This window comes from Salarias fasciatus, chromosome 11 (assembly GCF_902148845.1).
Source record: "Salarias fasciatus chromosome 11, fSalaFa1.1, whole genome shotgun sequence".
NCBI classification, from domain to species: domain Eukaryota; kingdom Metazoa; phylum Chordata; class Actinopteri; order Blenniiformes; family Blenniidae; genus Salarias; species Salarias fasciatus.
Genome location: NC_043755.1, coordinates 34,381,010 through 34,395,090, shown reverse-complemented (window position 1 = coordinate 34,395,090; position 14,081 = coordinate 34,381,010). Strand labels below are relative to the sequence as shown.

At 51.2% G+C, this 14,081-nt stretch overlaps 1 protein-coding gene across 2 annotated transcripts; it reads left to right on the top strand.

The window, feature by feature from the left end:
• The first annotated feature begins 420 nt into the window (after positions 1-420).
• LOC115397352 (uncharacterized) lies at positions 421-12,325 on the top strand. 2 transcript variants are annotated; one of them, XM_030103609.1, is made up of 8 exons: positions 421-594; positions 4,952-5,057; positions 5,141-5,313; positions 6,093-6,244; positions 6,663-6,813; positions 6,900-6,996; positions 10,431-10,497; positions 10,635-12,325. In XM_030103609.1, the coding sequence occupies exons 1-8, from the start codon at positions 528-530 to the stop codon at positions 11,169-11,171; spliced, it is 1,350 nt and encodes a 449-aa protein (XP_029959469.1). In that variant the 5' UTR covers positions 421-527; the 3' UTR covers positions 11,172-12,325. The 2 variants fall into 2 exon arrangements, with proteins under 2 accessions (XP_029959469.1, XP_029959468.1); XM_030103608.1 differs by having other exon boundaries at positions 6,660-6,813.
• The last annotated feature ends 1,756 nt before the right edge of the window (positions 12,326-14,081 follow it).

The following is a 14,081-nucleotide window of genomic DNA, read 5'->3' as shown; positions in this document are numbered from 1 at the left end:
ACAAACTGAGCCGTGAGTCTGTGAGGCGGGAAAACTTAAAAACTTCTTAAAAACAGAGCTGCAGTTAAAAATGCATCGTTTCACTATTTTATAAATATTTACAACGTCTGACATCAACTTCCTGTTTCACCCCGGTTCTGAATGTTTGGATCAAAATAACCCAAAACCTCAAAGTGTCAGTTCATTTACTGGTTCTGCGGGGTGCTGGTCTGGGCCTGGTTCTGCGGGGTTCTGGTCTGGGCCTGGTTCTGCGGGGTTCTCCAGGCGGAGCCGCCCTGAGCGGAGCTGCTGAGGCGGTGAGCAGTAACCTGCCCACAGCGCCGCTCTGCTGATCAGATAAGCTCGGAGAGAGCGCTCCGCCGGGGGAAAACCGCGGCGCTGACGTGAGAAAGGTCGACTTCCTGCGATGGAACAGCTGATAAGCGGCAGCCGCTCGTCGCCTTGGGAGGCGCACATGTCAGACCCGTCCAGGGAGCCAGGACCGACCGGAGCTCCGCGGCACGGCGCCGGTCCTAAACACGGCGACGATGAGACGGCGGCTGGCGCTCGTGGTCTGGAGCCTCAGCCTGATGGCGGCGAGCAGCGGCTTCACAGGTAGTCACATGACCCCGGCGGCTTCCTCCCCACAGCTTTTAGGATTACTGAGATTACAGCTCTGAGCTGAGGAGTCTGACGGAGGAAGATGCTCTGAAGCCTGATGTCAGAGGAAGATGCTCTATAATCTGATGCTAGAGGAGAAAGATGCTCTATAATCTGGTGTCAGAGGAGGAAGATACGCTATAATCTGATGTTAGAGGAGGAAAGTGCTCTATAATCTGGTTTTACAGGAGGAAGATGCGCTATAATCTGATGTTAGAGGAGGAAAATGCTCTATAATCTGGTTTTAGAGGAGGACGATGCTCTATAATCTGGTGTCAGAGGAGGAAGATGCTCTATAATCTGGTGTCAGAGGAGGAAGATGCGCTATAATCTGATGTTAGAGGAGGAAAGTGCTCTATAATCTGGTTTTACAGGAGGAAGATGCGCTATAATCTGATGTTAGAGGAGGAAAATGCTCAATAATCTGGTTTTAGAGGAGGAAGATGCGCTATAATCTGGTCTCAGAGGAGGAAGATGCTCTATAATCTGGTTTTAGAGGAAGAAGATGCTCTATAATCTGATGTCAGAGGAGGAAGAATCTTTATAATCTCATGTTAGAGGAGGAAGATATTCTACAATCTGGTGTCAGAGGAGGAAGATGCTCTGAAGCCTGATGTCAGAGGAAGATGCTCTATAATCTGATGCTAGAGGAGAAAGATGCTCTATAATCTGGTGTCAGAGGAGGAAGATACGCTATAATCTGATGTTAGAGGAGGAAAGTGCTCTATAATCTGGTTTTACAGGAGGAAGATGCGCTATAATCTGATGTTAGAGGAGGAAAATGCTCTATAATCTGGTTTTAGAGGAGGACGATGCTCTATAATCTGGTGTCAGAGGAGGAAGATGCTCTATAATCTGGTGTCAGAGGAGGAAGATGCGCTATAATCTGATGTTAGAGGAGGAAAGTGCTCTATAATCTGGTTTTACAGGAGGAAGATGCGCTATAATCTGATGTTAGAGGAGGAAAATGCTCAATAATCTGGTTTTAGAGGAGGAAGATGCGCTATAATCTGGTCTCAGAGGAGGAAGATGCTCTATAATCTGGTTTTAGAGGAAGAAGATGCTCTATAATCTGATGTCAGAGGAGGAAGAATCTTTATAATCTCATGTTAGAGGAGGAAGATATTCTACAATCTGGTGTCAGAGGAGGAAGATGCTCTATAATCTGATGTTAGAGGAGGAAGATGCTCCATAATCTGGTGTCAGAGGAGGAAGATGCCCTATAATCTGATGTCAGAGGAGGAAGATGCTCTATAATCTGGTGTCAGAGGAAGAAGATGCTCTATAATCTAGTTTTAGATTAGGAAGATGCGCTATAATCTGATGTTAGAGGAAGAAGACGCTCTATAATTTGGTTTTAGAGGAGGAAGATGCTCTATAATCTGTTTTTAGAGGAGGAACATGCTCTATAATCTGATATTAGAGGAGGAAGATGCTCTATAATCTGGTGTCAGAGGAGGAAGATGCGCTATAATCTGATGTTAGAGGAGGAAGATGCTGTATAATCTGGTTTTAGAGGAGGAAGATGCTCTATAATCTGGTTTTAGAGGAGGAAGATGCTCTATAATCTGATGTCAGAGGAGGAAGATGCTCTATAATCTGATATTAGAGGAGGAAGATGCTCTATAATCTGGTGTCAGGGGAGGAAGATGCTCTATAATCTGGTTTTAGAGGAGGAAGATGCTCTATAATCTGGTGTCAGAGGAAGAAGATGCTCTATAATCTAGTTTTAGATTAGGAAGATGCGCTATAATCTGATGTTAGAGGAAGAAGATGCTCTATAATTTGGTTTTAGAGGAGGAAGATGCTCTATAATCTGTTTTTAGAGGAGGAAGATGCTCTATAATCTGATATTAGAGGAGGAAGATGCTCTATAATCTGGTGTCAGAGGAGGAAGATGCGCTATAATCTGATGTTAGAGGAGGAAGATGCTGTATAATCTGGTTTTAGAGGAGGAAGATGCTCTATAATCTGGTTTTAGAGGAGGAAGATGCTCTATAATCTGATGTCAGAGGAGGAAGATGCTCTATAATCTGATATTAGAGTAGGAAGATGCTCTATAATCTGGTGTCAGGGGAGGAAGATGCTCTATAATCTGGTTTTAGAGGAGGAAGATACTCTATAATCTGATGTCAGAGGAGAAAGATGCTCTATAATCTCATGTTAGAGGAGGAAGATGTTCTACAATCTGGTGTCAGAGGAGGAAGATGCTCTATAATCTGATGTTTGAGGAGGAAGATGCTCCATAATCTGGTGTCAGAGGAGGAAGATGCTCTATAATCTGATGTCAGAGGAGGAAGATGCTCTATAATCTGGTGTCAGAGGAAGAAGATGCTCTATAATCTAGTTTTAGATTAGGAAGATGCGCTATAATCTGATGTTAGAGGAAGAAGATGCTCTATAATTTGGTTTTAGAGGAGGAAGATGCTCTATAATCTGGTTTTAGAGGAGGAAGATGCTCTATAATTTGATGTCAGAGGAGGAAGATGCTCTATAATCTGATGTCAGAGGAGGAAGATGCTCTATAATCTGATGTTAGAGGAGGAAGATGCTCTATAATCTGGTGTCAGAGGAGGAACATGCTCTATAATCTGGTGTCAGGGGAGGAAGATGCTCTATAATCTGGTTTTAGAGGAGGAAGATACTCTATAATCTGATGTCAGAGGAGAAAGATGCTCTATAATCTCATGTTAGAGGAGGAAGATGTTCTACAATCTGGTGTCAGAGGAGGAAGATGCTCTATAATCTGATGTTTGAGGAGGAAGATGCTCCATAATCTGGTGTCAGAGGAGGAAGATGCTCTATAATCTGATGTCAGAGGAGGAAGATGCTCTATAATCTGGTGTCAGAGGAAGAAGATGCTCTATAATCTAGTTTTAGATTAGGAAGATGCGCTATAATCTGATGTTAGAGGAAGAAGATGCTCTATAATTTGGTTTTAGAGGAGGAAGATGCTCTATAATCTGGTTTTAGAGGAGGAAGATGCTCTATAATTTGATGTCAGAGGAGGAAGATGCTCTATAATCTGATGTCAGAGGAGGAAGATGCTCTATAATCTGATGTTAGAGGAGGAAGATGCTCTATAATCTGGTGTCAGAGGAGGAACATGCTCTATAATCTGGTTTTAGAGGAGGAAGATGCTCTATAATTTGGTTTTAGAGGAGGAAGATGCTCTATAATCTGATGTCAGAGGAGAAAGATGCCCTATAATCTCATGTTAGAGGAGGAAGATGTTCTACAATCTGGTGTCAGAGGAGGAAGATGCTCTATAATCTGATGTTAGAGGAGGAAGATGCTCTATAATCTGGTGTCAGAGGAGGAACATGCTCTATAATCTGGTTTTAGAGGAGGAAGATGCTCTATAATTTGGTTTTAGAGGAGGAAGATGCTCTATAATCTGATGTCAGAGGAGAAAGATGCCCTATAATCTCATGTTAGAGGAGGAAGATGTTCTACAATCTGGTGTCAGAGGAGGAAGATGCTCTATAATCTGATGTTCGAGGAGGAAGATGCTCCATAATCTGGTGTCAGAGGAGGTCGATGCTCTGTAATCTGATGTCAGAGGAGGAAGATGCTCTATAATCTGGTGTCAGAGGAAGAAGATGCTCTATAATCTAGTTTTAGATTAGGAAGATGCGCTATAATCTGATGTTAGAGGAAGAAGATGCTCTATAATTTGGTTTTAGAGGAGGAAGATGCCCTATAATCTCATGTTAGAGGAGGAAGATGTTCTACAATCTGGTGTCAGAGGAGGAAGATGCTCTATAATCTGATGTTCGAGGAGGAAGATGCTCCATAGTCTGGTGTCAGAGGAGGTCGATGCTCTATAATCTGATGTCAGAGGAGGAAGATGCTCTATAATCTGGAAATTAGAGGAGGAAGATGCTCTATAATCTGATGTCAGAGCAGGAAGATGCTCTATAATCTGATATTAGAGGAGGAAGATGCTCTATAATCTGGTGTCAGAGGAGGAAGATGCTCTATAATCTGATGTTAGAGGAGGAAGATGCTCTATAATCTGGTGTCAGAGGAGGAACATGCTCTATAATCTGGTTTTAGAGGAGGAAGATGCTTTATAACTGGTGTCAGAGGAGGAAGATGCTCTATAATCTGAGGTCAGAGGAGATAAATTACCTTGCAGCTCTTTGAAAGGAAGGCTAACTGCTATCTAAACATGCTAATGCTGAGGTGCTGTCAGAACTTCTTCAGCTCCTCATTAATAAATCTTTCTCACAGTAGCAGATCAGGCTAATGCTAATGCTAATGCTAGCGCTGAAGGCGTCCTGTTTCCGTCCTGACTCGTCCCCTGCAGGACAGCTGGACGCACACTGTGTGAACGACTACTGGTTCAACTTCTCGTGCGAGCTGAACGTCAGCGGCGACCCCGACGGGCAGCCGCAGCTCAAGATCACCGACAGGTGAGGGCGCCGCCGAGGCCGCCGCCCACCGACGCCTCTGTGCCGCGCCGCGTTCCGACCGCTACGCTCTGCTCCGCGCTCAGACACGGCCGGGAGGTGTTCTGCCCGCTGCGGCGCGTCCACCGCCGCTACGTCAGCGACTGCCGGGTGAAGAGCGGCGGCGCCACCATCGGCAGCGCAGACGAGTACGAGGTGGAGGCGTGTGACGGAGCGGGCTGCCGGCTGGTGCTGCACGGCTTCCTGCCCCAGTACCACAGTGAGCACCGGAGGGGCGGGGCTGTGGGGGGGGGGCCCGGGACAGGAAGGAGGAGGGGAGGGGCCAGGCGTGAGGGGGCGGGGACAGGAGGGAGGAGGGGCGAGGCCAGGTGGGATCAGGAAGGAGGGGGCGGGGCCAGTAGGGAGGAGCAGGGAGGGGCGGGGCCAGGCCGAGGAGGGGCGGGGCCAGCTAGGAGGATTGGCCAAGAGGGAGAAGGGGCGGGGCCAGGTGGGGGGAGAGGCAGAGCTAGCTGGGCGGAGGGGCCAGGCGGGAGGAGGGGCCAGCCGGGGGGAGGGGCCAGGCGGGAGGAGGGGCCAGACGGGAGGAGGGGCCAAGAGGGAGGAGGGGCCAGGCGGGAGGAGGGGCCAGGCGGGAGGAGGGGCCAAGAGGGAGGAGGGGCCAGGCGAGAGGAGGGGCCAGGCGGGAGGAGGGGCCAGACGGGGGGAGGGGCCAGACGGGAGGAGGGGCCAAGAGGGAGGAGGGGCCAGGCGGGAGGAGGGGCCAGGCGGGAGGAGGGGCCAGACGGGAGGAGGAGCGGGGCCAGGCGGGGGGAGGGGCCAGGCGGGGGGAGGGGCCAGGCGGGAGGAGGAGCGGGGCCAGGCGGGGGGAGGGGCCAGGCGGGGGGAGGGGCCAGACGGGAGGAGGAGCGGGGCCAGGCGGGGGGAGGGGCGAGTAATTCCAACCAGAGTCTGGATCAGCTGTTCTCTCTGCTCCAGTCTTCCTCTCAGGAACCTGTTCAGGTTCTCCGGGTCTGTTCCTGATTTTGAAGTGTCTTTCAGTCCGGCCGAGGCCGCCGCCGGTTCTGCGGGTCCAACGTTCCGCCGACAGCGTCACCATCAGCTGTGAGAGTCGCTACGACAACCACACCTACATCTCCGACACCCTGGAGTACCAGGTCCTCCTGCAGGCCCCTGCCAGCCGGACCGCACAGGTGAGCAAGAAGGTTCAGAACAGAACCAGAACCCAGACTGGAACCAGAACCCAGAGCAGAACCAGAACCCAGACTGGAACCAGAACCCAGAGCAGAACCAGAACCCAGACTGGAACCAGAAGCCAGACTGGAACCAGAACCCAGAGCAGAACCAGAACCCAGAGCAGAACCAGAACCCAGACTGGAACCAGAACCCAGAGCAGAACCAGAACCCAGACTGGAACCAGAAGCCAGAGCAGAACCAGAACCCAGACTGGAACCAGAAGCCAGAGCAGAACCAGAACCCAGAGCAGGACCAGAACCCAGACTGGAACCAGAAGCCAGAGCAGAACCAGAACCCAGACTGGAACCAGAAGCCAGAGCAGAACCAGAACCCAGAGCAGGACCAGACCTTGGTAACTGCCCCTGTCTCCAGCAGGTCCTCGTCAGCCCGGTTCCGAACACCCAGGTTCTGGTGGAACCTCACTCCGGGTTCTGCGCCAAGGCCCGGTACCGGTGCGTCCGGTCCGACATCCTGGCCGAGTGGAGCGAGTGGAGCGACGCCACCTGCTGGACGGACGGAGCGGAAGGTCAGAATCCCGGGAGCACGTGCGTGCGTGCGTGTGTGTGTGTGTGTGTGTGTGTGTGTGTGAGACTCTGGGTTCTCTGGGTGCAGACGGGGAGAGCGTCCTGCTGGTTCTGGTCCAGGTTCTGGTCCCGGTGTGTGTTGTCGCTGCGGCGGCGCTGGTCGTCGTCAACATTCCTGCTGCCAGGTGACAAACCCGTTTCCACGACGACAGAAAAACTCTGAGACCAGCTCTGGGTTTTCAAACTTTGAAATCACGTTAAATCAAGTTACAACAAACGTACTGAATCTCTCTCTCACACACACACACACACACACACACACACACACACACACACACACACACACACACACACACACACACAAATATTTCTTTCACTAGAATTTTGTGGAAACTGAATCAATAATAAATCAGATCACCGAAAACGAAGCTTCATGTTTTTAAACTGAACTTTTTTTTTTTCCAGTTTTTAACTGAATCATTAGTAAAACGACGGAGCCGCGGAGATGACATGGTTAAAAAAAAAAAGAAGAAAAAATTAAATTGTGGCCACGGGATCAGCAGTTACTAAATGTACGAGGGCGTACCCAAAAGAAACCAGAATTTGGTTGTAACTTTTTATTTCTTACATTTCAAAATAAAACACCACCATCGCCTTCTAAACGATCATTTGCATTAATGCAGCGCTCCAGCCGTGTCTCCCACTTCACAAATGCTTCGGAAAAACTTGTGTGTAATTGTGCCTTTAAGAACCTGCTGCGGTTTCTTTTGCACCTCCTTTTCGTCTGCAAACCGCCGTCCCCTCAGCTGCTTCTTCAACTTGGGGAACAAGGAAAAGTCCCACGGGGCCAGATCTGGTCAATGATTTGGATCGGGGAGGACAGTCATCCCATTCTCCGTCAGAAACTGCGTGACGCGCAGCGCCGTGTGCCACCATTTTGGCAGAGACCCGGCGCAGCCCCGAATCCTGGCGTATGATCCTCTCCAGGGACCCCAGGAGACCCCCGTCAGATCAGCCAGCTCTCCAGGGACCCCAGGAGACCCCCGTCAGATCAGCCAGCTCTCCAGGGACCCCAGGAGACCCCCGTCAGATCAGCCACCTCTCCAGGGACCCCAGGAGACCCCCGTCAGATCAGCCAGCTCTTCAACGCCCCGGCGTCGATCCGCCATCACAGCCGCTTCAATTTCCCCGAGGATTTGGGCTGTGCGGGAGGTGGAGTCGTCCTGATGTGGGCTGATCCTCAATGGACATCTGGCCCTTCTCAAACCGGCCGGACCGCTCCCAGACCTGAGTCTTCCCCAGAGCACCGTCCTTGTAGGCTTGCTGCAACACGCTGAGTGTTTCTGCTGCTGTTTTTCCACCTTAAAACAAAATTTAATTGAATGTCCGCGCGCTGCTCTGGCTTCCCAGTCTCTGTCGCCACTGTGGAGAAATCGCAGAGGGGCGTGGCACTCTGTTACTATAAATAGCGCCTGACAGACGTCAGTGTCACTCTGGGATCTCAGATTTTTCACAGATATGCACGAGGCTTACCTGCAGCACGTCTGACGGCCAGAAGTCGAAACTCATTATTATTAGTATTTTATGACCAAATTCCGTTTTTTTTTTAGGTCCCCCCTCGTAACTCCAGTTCCACGAGTGTATGCGTGCCCACCTACGGGCTTTGCTATTGGTACTCCTCTCTGGCGCCAGCCAATCACTGCGACAAATCCGAAACCGACGCGCCAATCCCCTACGCGCTGGCACACTGCCACACTGCCACGCCCCTCACCAAGGGGAGATAGTCAGCGCGCGCCCGCCCCACTTCCTTCTTCTGAACAGCCAGTAGAAAAGGAAGCAGGGCAGCTGGGCCAGCAGGTAGGCGGGCACACACACACTCGTAGAACTGGAGTTACGTTTAGTAACTACTAATTCTACTTGGTGTGGTGCTTAGCCAACCTACGGGCTTCGCTATTGGTACTCACCAAGGCGGAGGCCGTCGGGATGAATGTCCTCCCAGCTGACAGGATTGGCGCGGAAAAGAAGTAGGCAGGCCGTTCGCCCAGCACAGCCATGCCAAACCCCCAACACTCCACCGATAGCGCAGGAGACCGGGTCCAGACCCCTCTCCAAGCACCGTGTGGTGAACAGCTGCCACCGAGACCTGTAGGCCTTGACAGTGGAGGGGGCCCTGGCATTCTGGATGGTGGAAACCACCGCCGGGGGGAGATCTAGTTCTACTGGTCTCACCCTCTCAGCCTCCAAGCCAGAAGCCTCCCGCCCAGGAGAGAGGGAGAGGGATCGGAGGGCGCCCCCTGCCTGCAGCAGCGCGTCGGGCCCGTCGGGAATCGGCCACGGGTCTCCGACTGCCAACTGGACCAGGTCCGAGAAGCACTGGGCGCTCGGGGTGTCCGGGGCCACCGCAGTCATGTGGAGGCCCTGCACCCTCACCCTGTGCAGCAAAGGGTCTAAGAGGGGGGCCGGAGGAAACGCAACCCCAAGAGGGGGTCCGTCTGACGACCTGAGCGAGAACCAGAGTGGGCACTGTGCGTTCTCTGCACTGGCGATAAAGTCTGCCACCGGGTGGCCGAACCTGGACCAGAGTCGGGCTGCATTAGGAGAGCAGGACCAGAAGAGGAGATCCTGGCGTGCCTGGGGCGGGATCGAGACCTGTCTGCGTCCGTCCCGCTTCCCCAAGAGGCGGAGGCGACAGAACCACCGTTGCAGCCTGCGCATGTGCAGAAGGCCCGACCGAACCACCGGGTGGGCCGCATCCATCAGTCCCAGAACGGTCCTGATCAGGTGGACCCGGGCTACGGGCACCGCTACCAGGGACCTCAGGGTCCACAGGAGAGAGACTCGTCTCTCCTCGGAGAGGCGGGCCGTCATGGTGAGAGCGTCCAGCTCCAGATGAGCCATGTGCCGAGCCGGGGCGAGCGCGCTCTAGTCCCGGTTCACCATGAACACCAGGACCTGGATGTGGTGCAGGACCTGGGCCGCGTGCTCCACCGCCTCCTGGTAAGAGGGCGCGAGCATCAGCCAGTCGTCGATGTAGGTGAGGATCCTCAGACCACGACGACGGAGGGGCTCCGGCGCCGCCTGGACTCGGTGACGGTGAGCAGCCGAAGGGAGCGGCTGACAGGGAGCTCCGGTCCCCCCCCCGCCTGCTGCTGCCTCTTGGAAGCTGTAGACGGTCCCTGAACCCCGCAGCACCGCGGCTGCTGATTGAAATCAAGACTGGTTCTGCTGCTTGATCGACAGATACTTTTAATAGAAATGAGCCTGCAGCCTGTGGTCCAGCTCACAGCGGCGGGATGCAGCGCCCTCTGTGTGTCACTGACGTTTAGTTAAAGAGTTACTGAGACCGAAAGTCCACATCTGTCAACATGCTGCTGGCTTCACTGGACTGTTCAGTGAATCAACGGGATGCGTCATTCGTGGGAACAAATTAGTAATTCGTGGCCACAATTTAATTTTTTTTACCATGTCATGTCCGGGGCTCCGTATAAAACAACAAAACAACAACAAAAACAAAAAAAAAAACAAAAAAAAGCTGAGTTGATCATTTTGGAGAAACAGTCTGAAGATGTTGACGGACGTACAGAACCCAGAACCGGTTCTCAGCGTTCTGCTGTTTCAGGCTGAAGATCCAGACCCTTTACCGGACCCCGTCCCCGGCCCAGTTCCTCCAGAAGGTCCACGTCCAGGTGAGCCGCTGGCGGGACTCCGCCCCCTCAGCCCCAGTCCTAGACCTCAATCGGGTCCAGGACCCTGTTCAGGTCCTCTTGAATCTGAGCCGATGTTTGATCTTCTGATCCTGAACCTGGTCTCTGGACTGTTCCAGGATTGGCTCTCGCCTCCAGGGAAGTGTGTGTTCACACAGCAGGGGGAGGAGGTCTTCACCAGGGTGTCTGTGGTTCCTAAAGCGGTCTGGAAGGACCCGGATCAGACCCTGGACCTCCTCCTGACTCCACTGACCAAGCTGAGTCCGGCTCAGGGTCAGACCGCCTACGTGGGGATCCCCGGGACGGACCAGTTCAACGTTCCCGCGGCTCTACTCAGTCCGGGACTCGACGGGACCGACGAGGTCCCCCCTCTGGAGGAGGACTTCCTAGAAACCAGCTGTGAAGAAATCCTGAGTGAAGGACCCGGGTCCAGTCCACCTCCTCAGACCTGCTGCAGCCATTACTGCGTCCTCAACAAGACGGACCGAGGACTGGTCCCGGTCTTACTGTCCACAGAGACCGGCACCAAGGCCACCGAGACCATCGAGGCAACCGAGACCATCGAGACCATCGAGGCCACCGAGACCATCGAGGCCACCGAGACCATCGAGGCCACCGAGACCACCGAGACCACCGAGACCACCGAGACCACCTAGATGACTGGGACCAGAGAGACCAGTTAGACCAGGAAAACCAGCCTGCAGGAGGATGAAAGATTCATCTGAAGTCTGAAATCAAGACTGGAACCAGTTTAAAACCAGGTTTTAAATCAAGACCATAGCGAGTCTCAAATCCTTCAGAATCGAGTCTAAAGTCTGAAACCAAATCACACGAAGTTCCAAACCTGAAAACCTGAACCCGTCTGAACCTGCAGTTTAAAGGAATCATATTATGCAAGCTTCACTTTAAAGGAGTCTCTGCAGGCGCCTCAGTGAGCCCAGCAGGGAAACACTCCGTCACCTCCCTCAACTGCGCACTCCACTTTTAAGGAAATACACACTCAAACAAAATTCTGAAATCTTACTTTTGTCTACGCCAACAAGAGGAACAACCACTCCCCCCCGGGAGAGGATCCAGCCTTTGGGGGCCCGGATGGGTGGCTGTAGCAGTGTTGTTGCCGTAGAATCATTAAGACGTTCAGATTTGAAAACTGTCTTTTTCCTCCTTGTCTCACCACACCACATTTTTGAAAATGAAACTGAAACTTAAGCTGAACCAGCGGAGGGGACGTGCCTCTGACTGTGCCCCCCACAGACAGAATGAAGAGTCGACCCCGCTCGGGAGAAATACGGCCGCCATCTTGGTCCGGTGGAGCGGCGCAGACGCTCCGGTCCTGGGCGGGATTCAGCCGGAGCTCTGTGTGGGACGGCAGCGAGCAGCGCTCCACCAACAACAAGGTTGTTTTTTTTAACATCACACCTGACTGCAGAGGCGTCTGCATCCAGCTCGCTTATTCACAATTATAGAAACTTTTAGGAACAGATTTGCATTAACTTAAAAATGAGAATCGAGAGGTTCTGAGAAACTTTAAGGAATAAAATAAAAAGAAAAAGGAAGAAGGTGAGCTCTTTTTAAGATTATTTTGTGTTGATCTCCTGTTTCATTTAGCAGATTTCCTAAAGACAGAAACGTGAGGAAGAAGTGGGAGATCGCTCTGAGGAGGGAGAAATTCCCAGCGAGAGACTCGTGTGCTTTATAGTGAGACGTTAGAGAGCAGGATGTCCACAGGACAGGACGGGACGGGATGTCCACAGGACAGGACAGGCTGTCCGCCGTAGACATGGCGTTATTATTATTATTTTTTTTTTTTTCGCACATATAGTCAAAACAATATGACTGTGTGCATGGGAAGGAAAAAAAAAGCCAAAAAGCTTGTATAAATGCTGCTCCTGCACAAATTCAAAGTGAAAAAAAAGAAATGACCATGAAAAAGTCGTACATAAGAAGATGACATAAAATTCAGCACAAAAGTAGAGAAAGAAAAATAAAGAGAAAAGAAAAGAAAAGAAAAAAAAACAGAAATCCTACAAAATATAAAGAAAGAATAAATCAAACAGCAATCCCCAGGTATCTCCTGTGTCTGTCATTGTTTGGATCAGGTCACATATAACAACATTAAATTGTTCTTTAAGTTGCTTTTGTAGTTGAACACAGACGCAGCAGGGACAGGAACAGGGATGTCGACATTTTCCCCCATTGGTGAAGAGAAATAACTGATTCCAGCGTTCACAGTGATCATGACAGAGAGAATCCGTCCAAACAGGTGACCCCCCCCCCCCCCAAAAAAAACAAAAACAAAAAGACACAAAAAATGAGTAGAAACAATCAACAACAACAAACAAAAGAAAAGGGAAAAACAAGCAAAAAGACAGAAAACATGCCGTATTCTCAGTCTTAAAGTTTTCAGATCACCTCCAAAGAGCAGGAGCATCACAGTTTCTGTCTTGTCTTCATTTTAAAATAGACAGTCTGCTTCTATAAGACATATCACATTTTGACATGTGTAGCCTAAATAAATAGATAAATAGATATAGAAAATTAATTAAACAAAATATAAATAAAGAAATATTACATTTAGCCCCGCCCTCCAGACGGCCTCCATGCTCAGGGCTTCATGGCCAAACAGTCTGGTACCGCGCCAACTGAATCTGACTTCTGCCCGGCAAACTTCTGCCGGGCCAATCACAGCCCACGAGAGGCGGAGTTAGCGATGCGTCATATTATACCACACCCCCCCCACCCCCCCCCCCCCCCCCCCCACCCCCCTCAAAACAATCATGATGGCGGCCGCAACACAGCGAGGTTTTACCACGGCTCTGTCTGAAGTTTTGAAACGAACTGAATTTGGCGCTGACACCACAGCAGGAATCTGCTCTGGAGGCTTTTCTTTAACCCCAAATTCCACCGGACGCCAAAGCGCCGCGCCGCGTCCCAGAAGCGCCGGTGTTACGATGGATCACCAGAACGGAGGCGCGCGCCACGGCGCTGGTGATTCGCTTCAGGTCGCCGCTCTCTAAACGGCGTGGCGCTGCGCCGCGCTGCCAGTGTGCGTTGACCTCATGAACAAGACGCCGGCGCGGCGCGGCGCTTAAACGTCCGGTGGAATTTGGGGATAAAACAGACGTAACGCTCCACGCCATGATCCCATGTTTTGGACTACAAAACTACGACAACGGAGCGCTGCGGACGTCGCATTGTCGTTGCGTCACAGCCTTGTTTCTTGGATTGGTTCTCTCCGCTCAGTAGCCCCGCCTCTCGTTATCCTGTTTGAAATGCTGCCCCCATGGCGCCGTGCCAGACTGTCTCTGTGTAACACATGAAGTCAGTCTGGCATGCCAGGTTATATTAAATTAGCCTATTAAAACCGCCAGTTATTAATAATTATTGAGACAGAGCAGGAACCTGGCTCTAAACCTCGATATATCCCTGATTAATCATCATACTATGGCATCTACAGCTCTGCTGGCATCTTCTAAAATATTATTTTATTCATTATAAGTATTTGAAAACGCCCAAAATTGTGGCCTCTAACATGCCTCTTTGAATGATGCTTGCAGATAAATAAA